The sequence below is a fragment of the Chiloscyllium punctatum genome, chromosome 3 (assembly GCF_047496795.1).
Source record: "Chiloscyllium punctatum isolate Juve2018m chromosome 3, sChiPun1.3, whole genome shotgun sequence".
Lineage (NCBI taxonomy): Eukaryota > Metazoa > Chordata > Chondrichthyes > Orectolobiformes > Hemiscylliidae > Chiloscyllium > Chiloscyllium punctatum.
The window spans coordinates 122,690,005-122,705,410 of record NC_092741.1 but is presented as its reverse complement, the minus strand read 5'-3'; the positions used below and the strand labels follow the sequence as shown (position 1 = coordinate 122,705,410).

Here is a 15,406-nt window from a genome sequence, read left to right as displayed (position 1 = left end):
CAGTCGATGATCTGCTGCTCTGAGAGATCTCCTGATATATGTGCCTTTTGAAGCATAAACAGTTGAAATACCAACACAGCTGTGCCAATCTCAGCAGATTAGGTGAGACACAGAATGTGATTGGATCCTGTCAGCTTTGGATGTGAAGCTTGCTGTTTCTCTTCAATTGTCCTCTCTCTACCTGAGTTTAAGATATCGACCCAATTCTTTCAGTAGGAGCAACAGGAGGGAGTGACACCCTTAGGGAGGAGATGGGGCAGGCACATACACACACAGAGATGGAGGGGGAGAAGGAAAGAAAGACAAGGTAGAAGTGAGAGGTGGGAAGCAGGATCAATGCAGAATGGGCTTACTATCTCCCAGGATAGTATCCTCCAGGTCCCCAAGAGGACAGGATCACAATATGCCCCCAACATATTTTAATCTTGCCTCAGCCAGCAATATCCTAGTATACAGCTCTGTCCTGCCTGTTGTGGATAGTGCTCAGTTGCTGTGTTTATTCCTGACTCACTGCTTTATCCTTTTTTAATATCCATGTAACTTAGATCATCCTTCCCAGCTTGATGCTTAGTGCTGCACTTTGTCTGTGTGAATTAGGAGATGACTGTGCACTTTAGAATAAGACTTTCAGTGTGTTCAATTATTTAATTATTGATTATTTATTTTGATGACCGATACTTTCTGTCTGACTCTGTTTCCTTTCACCAACTAACACTGAAGAAGAGACCAAGGAGAAACTTTCAGCAGGTTTGTTCACTCCCTTTCTTCCCAAATAGTACAAATTATGCAAAGGCTATGCAAAGTTAATAGTCAGATTCTCAGCTCCTTATTGCAAACCAGCACAGGAAGTTTCAGGTTTAAACGATTGCCAAATGACTGGGAGGACGTTTTTCAAATTTAGAATGTAATAAGAAACTGGGCAACTCTGTATCAGTTTACCATCCTTCCTTTCTTTCTAAAACTGTGAGATTTCTTGAACTAAAACTAAAGTTTAATCTACATTTAACCAACAGATATGCCCTGTAACTAATTCACTGCAGGCATGTGGCTGGAATCTGTGTTGCTGAGATTCTACACCAAGAGCAAAACCTAATCTAACATACCCAATGATCAAACCCTAAATCTCTGGAAGGAGCAATAGTGCCTCGTGTAGTGAATTACAGGCACAACTCACCAAGATGGTCTTCACAAGGTGTAATAACACCCAGTGTCGTCTCAGTCCAGTGAGGCTAGCCCAGTGGCATCTCTGGCCTTATTCATTTCCAATCAGTGAGCCTCAACTGAACACCTGACTAACAATGCACATTGTGCAATGTAACATTTCATGGTTATTTGTTGAGTCCCATTGTGGACAAAAGACCTTAACAATGCACAATATCCCGTCACTTCAAAAGCCCCTCACTACGCCTCCAGTGAAATGTTAACTGGAAAGTAATTGCCAGAGGTGACATAGAAAAAAAAATCAACTAACTGTAGTACAATCTACCTTACCAGTATTGATAAGAGAATCTTCCACACCAAGTTTGCACTGTATATGAACCATTACTTAAAAGGAGGAGGTGACTGTCAGATTTGATTACTCAAGCTATTGGCATTACTAATTTCTGCAGGTTTGCATTGATCAGTGTTTAAAATGCTGCTCTATTTCCCCTCACTTCCTAGTAAGCTTTTTAATAATAAACAGAAGCTCTCCAGGATATACACCTCCAGGAAACATAGGTATCCAGCATCTGCTCACATGGTCTTTGGGAATGTCACTAACAGCAAATGCATGATTAGTTATTTCGTCCTTTCCTTTTTAAGGCTTTCATATAGAGCTTCCTGAATCTTCTGTCTCTGGTATTAGTTCTGCTTGCTATTTCTCCTCCCCACCCCTATTTCTTTTACTCCCATTGCCTTGCTTCGTGCTTGCGAATATTGAAGTTCTCTCGTCAGATCTCTAATCAATTTATTTCTGGGCATGGCCTTTGGCATTTGCTATCTCTTCGATGCAGAGCTGGGAAAGATATTTTCCCCCCTCCCCAGTTATTGAATGGTGCTCTCAGTAAGATTGTTGTAACATTAAACTGATTTGAAATGAGCTGTGCTGTGAAACTGATGGCTACTTCTTACACAAAATCAGGCCAATACATATAACAGAAACTTCCAGCGGGAGTAAATTAATGTAGATGCTAGGACCTCTACTTAAAACAAAATATACTGGAAATCGCAGCTGGTCAGGCAGCATCCATGGAGAGAGAGCAAGCTAATGTTTCAAATCTAGATGACTCTTCATCAGTTCTTTGTTTTCAAAACCTTCCAGCAAAAGAAGTAGGGTCATACAATTGCAACATTTAAGAGGCATTTGGGCGGGTATTTGAATAAGAAGGGTTTGGGGGGATATGGGCCGGTTGCTGGCAGGTGGAACTAGATTGGGTTGGGATATCTGGTCGGCACGGACGGGTTGGACCGAAGGGTCTGTTTCCATGCTGTAACATCTCTATGACTCTATTACCGCACACTTGCAGTTGAATGCAGAAATGAGGACCTTACTGTCTGAGTTGCCCTGCTCATCTGTGAACTAGTCCCTCACTCTCAGCATTAAAATACACACGATGCTGCCAAGTTGCTCTATGTATGATGGGGTTGGTCAGCTCAGTTGGCTGGATGGCTGAATTGGCAGCATCCGAGGAGCAGGAAAATCGACAATTCAGGCATAAGCCCTTCATCAGGACAGCTGATTCGCATTGCAGAATGAAGCCATATTGTGGGTTCAATCTCCGCACCAGCTGAGTTTACTATGAAGGACGCTCCTTCTCAAACTCTCCCCTCCCCTGAGGTGTAGCGACCCTTAGGTAATACCATCACCAGTCATGTCTCTCTAATGAAAGAGCAGCCCTAAGGCCTGGTAAGACTATGGTGAGTTTACCTCTCTTTTTAACCCATAAGCTCTCCAGAAAAGATTAAACCTTGTCCAATTCAGTGTAAAATTTGGCATTGAAAACTAACATTTACAAGTGTGGGGTCTCAAGCCTTCAAATTTTAATTATTGCTGAAAGTTTTACTTTTTCAAATTCTTTCTTTGTCTCTTCTTTCAAGCTCATTTCTTTAGTTGTATTATGTACATGATTTTGTATTAAATTAACAAATCTAATGCACACTTGCTAGTTCACACTCTGCACTGTTCAGTAGTAACTCTTCCATCAGATTGATTAAGGTGATACTGTTGTTCATAGAGATCCTTGGATTCTGTAGAAGAGATGGTGTCAAAATGAGTTTCAAATCACAGCAACTTCCGGTGAAAAACGTAATAGAAAATCTATAAATAAGTGTGATGCGTAGCTAGCACCATTCACCCATCATTTACTGCTGACTGCAAAATCAGTGCAATTATGTAAAAATGGTACCTCAGTGAGAGATGTTCAATAACTGCAGGGATGTTCCACAAGCATATCAGTGGATCACACCCTTTAGAGAATGCGAGCATTTAGTGCACTTGTCCATTTCTAACCTTTGCGCATTCTGCATGTTCATAACACATTGCATTTGGCATGAAATGCACCAGATTTTATCATCAGATTTGATGGTAGATAAGTGGACAGATTAAAATTTAGCACAAAAAAGGCCGCACTCATCAGGAAGCTTTCATCAGATCCTCATCAAACATTGTGTCTTTTTTTTATTCAATTGTCTTTTAAATGGACCATCCCTGGTTTACTCACCCTTGTGAAAAAATACTCCCTTCTTCTAATCATCTAAATATCTGAAAACATCCCATTAATTTGCCTTTGATTTTTTCGGTACTAATCATCAGTCTGAGCCCCCTTTGTTACTGCTTGGTAATCAACCTTTTTTGAATCAACAGCAAGAAGACCTTTGTTTGGCTGAACTACTGATTAACTTTAATGTGGAATTAATTTGTTTATTTCTATGGTGCCTCCTGATGCAATTGGAAATGTTACTTTGTTAGTGATGGTTTACATTTCGCCCATGTTTCACTGCACTCTGCTCTATATCATACATTGCATCTTCCTACTCTTCCTTCTGTAACTCTGCATCTTTATATTCCTTCCTTTACTCTAAGTCTCATAGAATCATATAATGCAGAAGAGGCCCATCAGTCCATCAAGTCTGTACTGCCAAGTTATGCTATATCTAAACTAGTCCCACTTTCAAGCACTTGGCCCATAGCCTTGACTGTTATGACATTTCAAGTGCTCATTCAAGTTCTTTTTAAAGGTTGTGAGGTTTCTGCCTCAACTGCCAGGTCTCTCTCTCTCAGGTCATCTTTTACTTTTGGTCTCTCTCTGTTCATCATTTATGCTGGAACTCTGCTTTACTCTGGGTTACTGTCTTTCCTTTACTCTTGGCCTGTCTCTCTATTCGTTCTTTACTGTTGCTCTCTCTGGTCCTCCTTTACACATGGTCTCTGTCTGTCTTTCCTTTAATTTTTGTCTGGCTCTGTTAACCATTTACTCTGGGCCTTTCAGTCCCTCCTTTACACTGTGTCTCTTCTTTGTTCTGGGTTCCTCTAGTCCTCCTTTACACTGACTGTCTACTCCCTCACTTAATTTGACTGTACTCCCTTCTTTTTTCTCTACAGTGAGAAACGTCCCTGAGTTTTGAAAAGGGCTGAAAAAGGAAGTATTGAATTGTCAGCAGTGAGCGATCATGACTCAGGGAATGATGTCAAGTTAAATTGATCTGGCAAATTTCGCCTATAGAGATAATATTGTCCTTTTCTTTCCCCTGTTTAGCCACAAGTTAAGTTTTAAGGAGCGTGTCCGAATGACCAGCCCCAGGGGTCAAGCTGTAAAGGGCAGACAGGCCTCGCTAGTGACAGACCGACGGTCATCCAGCAATGACCAAACTACAGAGGCTAGTCCCACCAAGATGCAGAAGAGTTGGAGCTTCAATGATCGGACTCGATTCCGACCTTCACTCCGTTATAAGAGCTGTCAGTCACGGGGAGTTTCGGACGGTGAGAGAGATATTTCAGGACCATGACCCATGGTTTTCCAGACCTTCTCAACTTGGCTTCCAATTGGCACTACAGGCTCACTATGGCCTAGGCAAGATCACTGACACCCCTCATTAGATCAGTGAACAATGTGGGGGCAGTGGTGGGAGCTAGGGTGGGCAGAGAGATGGTAAGATGTTAGGGGTAGATGGATGATTGAGGTAGGACCCTGGGTTGAGAAGGTTGTGGTGCAGAGAAGGACAGCAACCTCATCGGAAGTGGGTGTTGGGCAGAGCACACTTTGGAGGGTGAAAGGAATGCCTGAGGTTCAATTGCCATCAGCTGTTTCACAGAATGTTCCCATCCTATACCCACCTCATCACACCAGGTTCAGGTGTTTGAAGGTGATGTGAAAGATGACCCCATGACTTGGAGAGATTGACCCTGTGACTGGGTATCTGACCTCTTTCTGGGGAATGTTCTTTGCTGAACTTTGTAAAACAGTGGAACACAGTGAAAGGCCTGACTTTGGTTATTCATTTAGCAAAAGGGGGAAATCAAACATTTCAATCTGAGAAACTTGTGTCTCTAATTCAAGCCTTTGCAGTGACACACAAAACCAACCTTTTGTTCAATTCTTGCAGACACTGCTCTCGGTACAGATGAAGGTTTTGATGAGCGAGGAGCTCAGTGTGAGTTCTCCATGGAAGAACTCACCTCGGTTCTCAAGACAGTGATCAGAGCTATCAGGTGAAGTGTCCTTTGCACTTTTGAATGAGTATTGTGCTGGAATTTGCTTAGGAATCTGCTGGGATCCTAAAGTGTTTGGGAAAATGCATTTGTAAGGACACTGTACACTTCTAACCCCATATAATCATGCATTCTCAGCTGTACGTTATTCTCATTTTAGAATGAGCAGCCATTAAACACACCATGAGGCAAAAGTGAGGACTGCAGATGCTGGAGATCAAAGTTGAGAGTGTGGTGCTGGAAAAGCACAGCAGGGCAGGCAGCATCCAAGGAGCAGGAAAACTGATACTTCGGGCAAAAACTCTTCATCAGGAATCTGATTCCTGATGAAGGGCTTTTGCCTGAAGCATCAGTTTTCCTGCTTCTCAGATGCTGCCTGGCCTGCTGTGCTTTTCCAGCACCACACTCTCAACACACGAAATATGAGCCAAGAATGAATACTTTTCCTGGGTGTCTTTCATGGCAATTAAACCACTCCCTACGATCCCCAGAACTCCAGAAACAGAGCCTCAAGTCTGTGAGGTGAGAGCTAAGCATCAGTGTATTGTGCAACATCAAAAGCTGGTTCATGTGATGACACAAAAGTGAAGCTCTCAAAGGTAGGGTTGAGGTACATGAGGGAATGATACTCATCCCAAGATTTTAAATTAAGCTGAGAGCACAGCGTATTGAAAACAATGATGATCTACTAGACTAAATAGTAAACAGTAAGTAAAATCCACTCAGCTCAAATGAAGCTGGTCAAAATTCTGGTAACCCTATGCAGGCCAGAAGAAATTTTCATTGTTTTGCAGACCATTTAGCCTTTGACTGCTGAAAGGATTCTAAAGGATTACAGAGATGTTTCTTTTTAGTTCTTGGATGGCTGCCTGGTGAGTTTCATCCAAAGTGGAAGAGAGTGTGTGTCTAACTCAGCATCTGCCTTAAGGAATGTTCCAGCTGACCTCAGTTCAGCCAAAAAGACAAGATAGAGGACCTGGTCAAGAAGGGACAAGCAAGTAACAACTCCTACAGACTAGCTTATCAAGTTCTCATTGAAAAATCTATGAAAGCTGAGTATGCACAGGTCCATAAGATCATACAATATAGGAACAGAATTAGGTCTATTTGTTCATCTCATCTGCTGTGTCATTCAATCATGGCTAATATATTTCCAAACTCCATGCTCCTGCCTTTTTCCCATAACCTTGGATCCCTTTACTAATCAAGAACTCATGTATCTCTGTATTAAAGACACTCAATGGTTTGGCCTCCACAGCCTTCTGTGGCAATGAGTTCCACAGATTCACCACCCTATGGCTGAAGAAATTCCTCTTCTCAGTTCTAAAAGGTTGTCATTTCACTCTGAGACTATGCCCTTGGGTCCAAGTCTCTTCTACTAGTGGAAACATCTTCTCCATGACCATTTTATCTAGGCTTCTCAGTATTCTGTAAGTTTCAATCAGATCCCCCCCCATATCCTTCTAAACTCCATCAAATACAGACTCAGAGTCCTCAACTCTCCTCATCTGACAAGCCCTTTGTCTCCAGAATCATTCATATAAACTTCCTCTGAATGCCATCCAAGACCAGTACATCCTTCCTTAGATTGGGACCCAAGATTGCACACAATATTCTAAATGCAATCTGACCAGAGCCTTATACAGTCTCAGCAATGCATTCCTGCTTTTGTATACTAGCCCTCTCAAAATGAATGCTAACACAACATATGTCTTCCTAACTGCCAACTGAACCTGCAAGTTTAGCTTATGAAAATCCTGAATTAGAATTCCTAAGTCCCTTTGTGCTTCAGATTTATGAAGCCTTTCCCTATTTAGAAAATATTCTACACCTCTGTTTTTCCTACGAAAGTGCATTACCTTGTACTTTCCATACTGTATTCCATCTGCTACTTCTTTGCTCATGCTCCTAGCCTGTCCAAGTCCTGCTGCAACCTCCCCACTTCCTCAGCACGACCTGGCCCTCCATCCTCCAAAGGATTTCAGTTAAGCTTTAAAGATATGCCTCTCCACCATGTTTTCCATTGAAGAAATTTTGCCACAATTAGCCAAAACAGAGGTTCTTACTAGCTTCAATGATAAGAATAATTACTGGCACGTGAAGCTGGATGAAGATAGCAGTTTTCTAATTACATTCTGGATATCATTCAGGAATTACAACTTACTGCAACTGTTAGTTGTCATTTCCACTGCTTCAGAGCAATACTAGTGCAGATTGGATGAGTTAGTTAGTAACTTTTTGAAGTTGAGGTTGTTGTGGATGATCTATGAGTCTAGGAGAAGCCGGTGGGAGCAACAATCAGAATCCAGTGCAACTACTAGAGGAGCTTGCCAGATTAACTTGAAGCAGAACAAGAAGGAGATCCAATTAAAGATTTCTGATGACAAAAACTTAGGTGATGTATGAGCCACAAAAAGACTTCCACTTCACAAAAAGACTGGATCCGGAAAAAGTGAAAGCTGCAGCAGAAATATAGCAACCAACAGATGTGAAAATGGTGCAGTGGTTTGTTGAATTCATGATCGACCTTGCATGGTTTTTACCTAATTTGATCATCAGAGTGTGACCACCTATGCAAGCTCACATCTAAGGATATTTGGTGGTACTGGGTCACAGTACAAGAAGAAACAGACAACTTAGCAACTCAACACAATGTGGAAGTCATCAAGATAGCAGAAATTTAAAAGACATGCAACTTACCCTAATCAGGCACTTACTAGGTGATCAACACACTGCAGAGAAGAAACATCACCTTAACAATAAATTGCTATCACATGAATAGCCAAAACAAACCATCAGCATGGTTTAAAGATTATGTATGAAGTGTATGTGCACAGTCTCACCAAAATTGGACTGACTGGAATGAACATTCTGTTTTTCTTCATTGGCCTTATATATTGGGTAACTTGTGACAACAAATTATATATTTTTTAATATGGGAAGGGGGATGCTGGAAAAAACATGTTTGTAAGCAGACTTCATGCTCACAACTTGACATACGCATATAAAGTCTCTCTAAGATCTTTTCACTTTAAAATGTGCAGCCATTAAACACACAAATGAAACATAAAGGTTCTGAATAAATGGACCAGATCAAGCTGTGTCACCTCATCAAAATGGTAGAACCAGAGGCTTACGGTTTAAGGAGGAGAAATTCAAAATAACTTGGGGAAACAATATTTTAGTGAGTGGGTAGTCAATCTATGAAATAGAATCTCTATGGGAGACTGTGGAAACATCTAACACAGTATTGATTCATTACAATGCAAATCAAATTTCTTAATTTAAAAAAACCTAGAATTTGGTATGTTCGTAAGACATGATGTAGTGAGGGTTTTGGAGTGACAGATGACCTTGGACCTTTGGTTTGCAAAGCTTTTAATCAGTGAATTTTTTTGCAGCTCATATAGTCTGTTGTAAATTCATTGATAGAGATTAACTGTTGTAATTAGTCAGAAACTCCTTTATTATTGTATCAAATGTCAGTAGAAGTTGAACTCGTTGTAATTAAGTCTTTTCTCCATCTTGTATTTCCAGTCTTACAAATTCCGATTCTGAAATTGCTTTCCCTGTTTGTGCTGTAACATGGCTCCATGCTATGGTGCGAAATCATTTATTTTGCCATACTATATAATGAAAACAATTAGTTCAGTTCTCCCTGCTAAGTCAACCACAAATTAAAGTGTTGCTGCATCGGTTCAGAATGACAAGCAGTGAATCCGGTCTGATTGTGCATCTTGGCCCCTGTTTATGAACTAATCCAAAGAATTATCAACCAGAAGGGAAAATAATTCCAATTTGATTGTCAATAGCCCAATGTTACCGCTGAAAACTCTTATACCTTCTCTGGCATATTCCAGGATTGTGAAGTTTCATGTTGCAAAGAGGAAGTTCAAAGAGACTCTCCGTCCATATGATGTAAAGGATGTGATTGAGCAATATTCTGCAGGACATTTGGACATGCTCTGTAGGATCAAGAGCCTGCAATCACGGTGAGTGTGGGCACTAGGACATGATCAAGTCTAAATTAATAAGCAGAGCCCTTGAGATAAGAATCTCCGAATTACTACAGTGTACAAATTTGCATTAAGTTGATCAGCTGAGAGGGTGAGTGTGTGGCTCAGAGGGAGACAGTGATTTTGACAGCACCAATATGGATGAAAGCAAGGCACTTTCACTGAGATGGACCCCACATAAACCAAGCCAGGCAATTGCCTACAAAATTGAACTAGAGATTGAGGGGAAGACACCAATGAAGATATATTCTAAATCTAAAGAGAAAGTCAAGGCAGTTAGGAACAGTAGGGAAGTTGGGGGTGTTGTAGCAAAGTCATTGGCATTGTAATCTAAAGACCTAAACTAACTCTCTGAATGCATTGTGTTACAGCCCACCATGATGATGAAATTTACACTTAATTATTTAAATCTGGAATATAATGAAAAGTTCAAAATTTAGCCAAATTTGGATAAAAATAAGCAGAGTGTGAAAGAAAGAGATAAAGAGTTTAACAGTATTGTATCCTCAAATTATTTCAGTTACACTGTGGGAAAATTAAAGATACTATTTCAGAATTCACAAATCATTCATAGTAAAACAGAGATGTTAAAAGATGGTCCAAAACTGGGATAAATGGGTTTGATGTAATAGCATCACAGAGATCCACTGCTTGTTGACCAAGGTAGGAAATAGTCTACAGTAACCGGTATTTCAAAAGGAAAATGGTAAAGGGGAGTTCGTGGCCATGATAACATAGGGTAACATAAATACAGTAGTTAGGAAGTATTTGGTCTAATGGAATTAGTGTGAGTGGAAATAAGAAAGAACAAGAAACACTGATTGAAATGATTATATTTTAACTAATGATTATATTTTAACTATATAGTTAGACATGGTATTAATCAAGGTAAAATAAAACTTACAAAGATAATACAATAATCATTCAGGATTTTACTCTTTATATATTGTGTCCAAATCAAATTGAAATGAGTTCAAGACAGTTTCCCAGAACAACATACTATGGAACCATTTCGACAATTAGGTTATGATAGATGTTGCCTTCTGTAATGAGACAAAGTTGATTCAGAATCTCACATAAAGACTTATTTGGGAAGAGCAACCGCAAAGTAATAGAATCTCAAATTGTGATTAGGAATGGCATCCTTATGCCCAAAATAAAATATAAAGTCAATTATAGGAGTGATGTGCAAGTTGGCTCAGGCCAATTGGAAACCAGATTAAAAGATATAATAATAGCTAAGCATTAGGACATTCTAGAGAAATACTTTGTAATTTTCAACAAATATGGTCTTCATTGAGAAATGTAAAATTCCATTAAGAAATCAATCCCTCTGAGGCTAACTATAGATGTTAAGGATAGAATTTGATTAAAAGGAGAGGTTTGCATTGTTGCCAAAGAAAGGACTAACATGAAGGTCAGGAGAAATTTTGAAACCAGTGAAGGATGACCAGAAGTGGATATTAAGTAAGACAAATTGAATATGACAGTAAGCTAAAAAGAAATATGAAAACAGATTATCAGAGTTTTTACAAAAATGTAATATGGAGTAGCAAAAGTAAACATGGATTCCTTAGAGACTGACAGGCTAAATTACTAAAGGGAATAAAAAGGTGACAGAGACATAGTGAACAGTGAAGGAGGATATCTTAGATTACAACAGGACCTTGATCAGTTGGGCCAATGGGCCGAGAAATAGCAGATGGAGTTTAACTTAGATAAATGTGAGGTGTTACCATTTTGGTAAGGCAAGTCAAGGCAGGATTTAAACACTTCATGGTAGGATCCTGGGGAATGTTGCTGAACAAAGAGACCTTGAAGTGTGGGTTCATAGTTCTTTGCAGATGGAGTTGCAGATAGACAGGGTACTGAAGAAGGCATTTGGTACATTTACCTTCATTGGTCAGTGCATTGAGTACAGGAGTTGGGATGTCACATTGTGGCTGTATAGGACATTGATTAGGCCATTTATGGAATAATGCATACAGTTCTGGCCTCCCTGCTACAGGAAAGATGTTGTTAAACTTGAAAGGGTTCAGGAAAGATTTACAAGGATCTTGCTGGAATTGGAGAGTTTGAGCCATAAGAAGAGGCTGAATAGGCTGGGACTATTTTCCCTGGAGAATAAGAGACTAAGGGGTGACTTTATAGAGGTTCATAAAATCATGAGGAGCCCGAATAGAATGAATAGTCAAAGTCTTTTTCCTAGGGTAGGGAAGTCCAAAACTAGAAGGCATAGGATTAAGGTGAGAGGAGAAAGATATAAATGGGACCTAAGAGGTATTTTTTCGTGCAGGGGCTGGTCCATGTACGGAATCAACTGCCAGAGAAATTGGTGAACATTGGTGAAATTACAACATTCAAAAGGCATCTGGATGGGTATATGAATAGGAAGGTTTTAGAGGGATGTGAGCCAAATGCTCACAAATAGGACTAGATTAATTTAGGATATCTGGTCAGCATGAACTAGTTGGACCAACGGGTCTGTTGCCATGCTAAACCACTCTATGACATAAAATTAGTATTTTGCATCTGTCTTCAAAGTAGAAGCTGAACAAGGCTAAGATAAATGCTGGTTAACCAAGGATCTCATTAATAGTAAGGAACTTAATGGAACTAATATTAGTTAAGATAAAGGACTGGAGAAATTAAAGGAAATAAAAGCCAACAAGTCCCCTTGACCTAATGGCCTATGTTGTAGTATTCTAAAAGAGATGACTGCAGAAATCATCCAGAATTTGCTAGATCATGGAAGAGTCCCACTGGAGTAGAAACTAACAAATGTAACATCACAATTCAAGAAAAGGGAGAGACAGACAGACAGCACCACAAACCAATTATTCTGACATCAATCTTCTGGTAAATGTTTAAATATTTTATTAAACAAGCATCGGCAGGGAACATAGTAAAACATACTAGGAACAGGTTGGGTGTATGAAAGGGAAATGATACTTGACAATCAAAACAGTGTTTTGCACATAAAACTAATATGGTAGCTAAAAGGGAAATTAGTAGATGTAGCATATTTTGATTTCCAATAACGTGCCAGAAGAAAAATTGTTGCACAAGATATGTGCTTATCAAGTAGAGGTTAAAATATTACCATTCTTGGAGAATTGGTAAAAAGCAGAGAGCTGAGGGCAGGAATAAATGGACCATGTTCAAGGTGGCAGGATCTTACTGTAAGGATCAGTGCTTGGGCTTCACCAATTGTAATGACTTAGAAGATGGAATAAATTGTAATATATCCACATTTACTGATGATACTATTACTAGTAGAGCTTGGGTGCTGTTCCCTAATTCATTACAATGATAGGATACCGTACAGGGTTAAACCCCCACGTATGGAGACATGAACTGGTTCCCTTTCTTTATTAATTACTTACAGTGTGGAAACAGGCCCTTCGGCCCAACAAGTCCATACTGCACCGCCGAAGCGCAACCCACCCATTCCCCTACATTTACCCCTTTACCTATCATTATGGGCAATTTAGCATGACCAATTCACCTGAGCTGCACATCTTTGGATAGTCGGAGGAAACCGGAGCACCCGGAGGAAACCCACGCAGACACAGGGAGAATATGCAAACTCCACACAGTCAGTCGCCTGAGTCGGGAATTGAACCCGGGTCTCTGGCGCTGTGGGGCAGCAGTGCTAACCACTGTGCCACCATGCCACCCACAAATCTATCCACCTTGGTTGCAACAAGGTTAATTTATTAAAGAACTCCTTCCCTTGTGAGTACCTAGCTCCCAGATCCAGACAAACTTATGTTTCAAAAGGACCCAATTTCACCAGGCTTTCTTGAGTTAACCATGTTAAGCTTGTTCCTTGATAGACGCAGAAAGAATTAGTAATGCAACAAATTAAAAATAAGGGATAAGTCCAAAAAGCTTTTTTTTAAAAAGGTACATACTGACTTGTTCCTGAATTTCTCATGAAATGCAGCCAGTTGATTGTTGAGGGCATTACTGGTTGGTAAGTGGACAGTTACTGGTTGGTAGGTGGCCAGTTACTGGTTGGTAGGTGGCCAGTTACCGGTTGGTAGGTGGACAATCGGCTTCAAGATACTTAGATTTGCCAATTGGTTGAGATTCTGAAGTTCTGTTTCATTTCAATTGAGATTGAATTCCAGCATTCATGGATGTGAATAAATCCTTTTGTGGTGCAGTTTTCCTTTTAACTGGATTTCAGCACTTAGTTAGAGAAGTTATTTAATTGTAGCATGGAGAAACTAGGGGATAATTCTTCAACTGTGAGTTTCACAGACCACAAACACTCAAATCCAGTCTGGTGCACACATGACAGCATTCAGTTCCACTAGTCCATACCAATAAAGTTGAAACTGTTTATTTAACCATTTTTTGTATATTTCCAGAGGATAATGTGGGAGGTAATGGCTTAGTGGTATTAGTGGCTTAGTAGTTAATCCAGAGGCCCAGGTAATATTCTGGGATCTGACTTGAATCCCAACATCACAGATATTGGAGTTTTAAATTCAATTTAAAAAGACTGGAATTAAAAGTCTCATGATGACTATTATCAAATGTCGATTGTCGGAAAACCCCATCTCATCTAGTAATGCCTTTTAGGGAAAGAAATTGCCAACATTACCTGATCTGGAAACATGTGACTCGTAACTACCCTCTGGAATAGACATTAAATGCTGGCTAGTCAGCAATACTCACATCCCGTGAATGAATAAAACAGACATGTCTGCAAGATGTGGCTTTCTACCAAGATGGGGGAGATAGTCAGCACCCCCCCTCATTATTTCTTCTTTTTAAGTCTATTCCCCTGTTTGAAGATTCCCAAATAATTTACAAGTGCAACATTCTATGGGCTTCGCACAGGACTTTTCCATACAGTGAGTGAATTTAAATCTGCAGTGTTTTCTATGGCAGCCCTCCATTTAAAAACAACACATGTTGGAATTGGAAGTCAAAAATGTCTTTGGGGTTCTGGGCCTTAAAAATACAAAGCAGGGTAGGAAAGCAAACAGTCAGGAGGATACAAGAGGCTGAAAATTCCAGGCCTGTGGAGGTACGTTCAGAGAAGAGAGAGGACAGAGAAGTAATGAGAATCCTCAGAGATCTCATCAGGATAACTTCCTAATTCTATCCCCATCCCAGTTGAGTTTCTCAGGCCAAGGAAATTGGCAGCTTGCTCCATTGAGACTTGAATCTATAGCTCTAATTAAAACCGGAATTGACGATGGTTGATATGGATGTTGATGGAAAATTCCTTGTGTCAGGCCAGGCCCCCCACCCACCATTCTGGTTTGAGTACAGGAGCAGGGATGCCTTGCCACAATTTTACAAGATCTTGGTAAGGCCATACTTCGAGTATTGTGTGCAGTTTAGGTCTCCTTATCTAAGGAAGGATGTACTGGCCATTTGACAGAGTGCAACAAAGACTGATTCCTGGCATGACAGGACCGACGTATGAAGAGAAACTGGATCTTTTTTTCATATGTTCATTTTTTAGTGGGATGTGGGTGTCGCTGGTTGGCCAGCATTTATTGCCCATTCCTAGCTGCCCTTGAGAAGGTGGTAGTGAGCTGTATTCATGAACCGCTGCAGTCCACCTGTTGTGGATTGACCCACTATGCCATTAGGGAGGGAAGTTGGGATTATATTAACCAGAGTTCAGAAGAATGAGCCGGCACATCATAGAAATCTATAAAATTCGCGTAGGACT

General features: G+C 40.3%; 1 protein-coding gene across 1 annotated transcript in view; it reads left to right on the top strand.

Annotated features, from left to right (window-relative positions):
- kcnq5a (potassium voltage-gated channel, KQT-like subfamily, member 5a) overlaps positions 1-15,406 on the top strand; it is a 249,623-nt gene that overhangs the window by 226,343 nt on the left and 7,874 nt on the right. Inside the window, exons 9-11 of the mRNA XM_072560155.1 lie at positions 4,737-4,960; positions 5,584-5,689; positions 9,550-9,681. Coding sequence (XP_072416256.1) covers positions 4,737-4,960; positions 5,584-5,689; positions 9,550-9,681 — 462 coding nt within the window. The remainder of the gene's footprint in view (positions 1-4,736; positions 4,961-5,583; positions 5,690-9,549; positions 9,682-15,406) is intronic.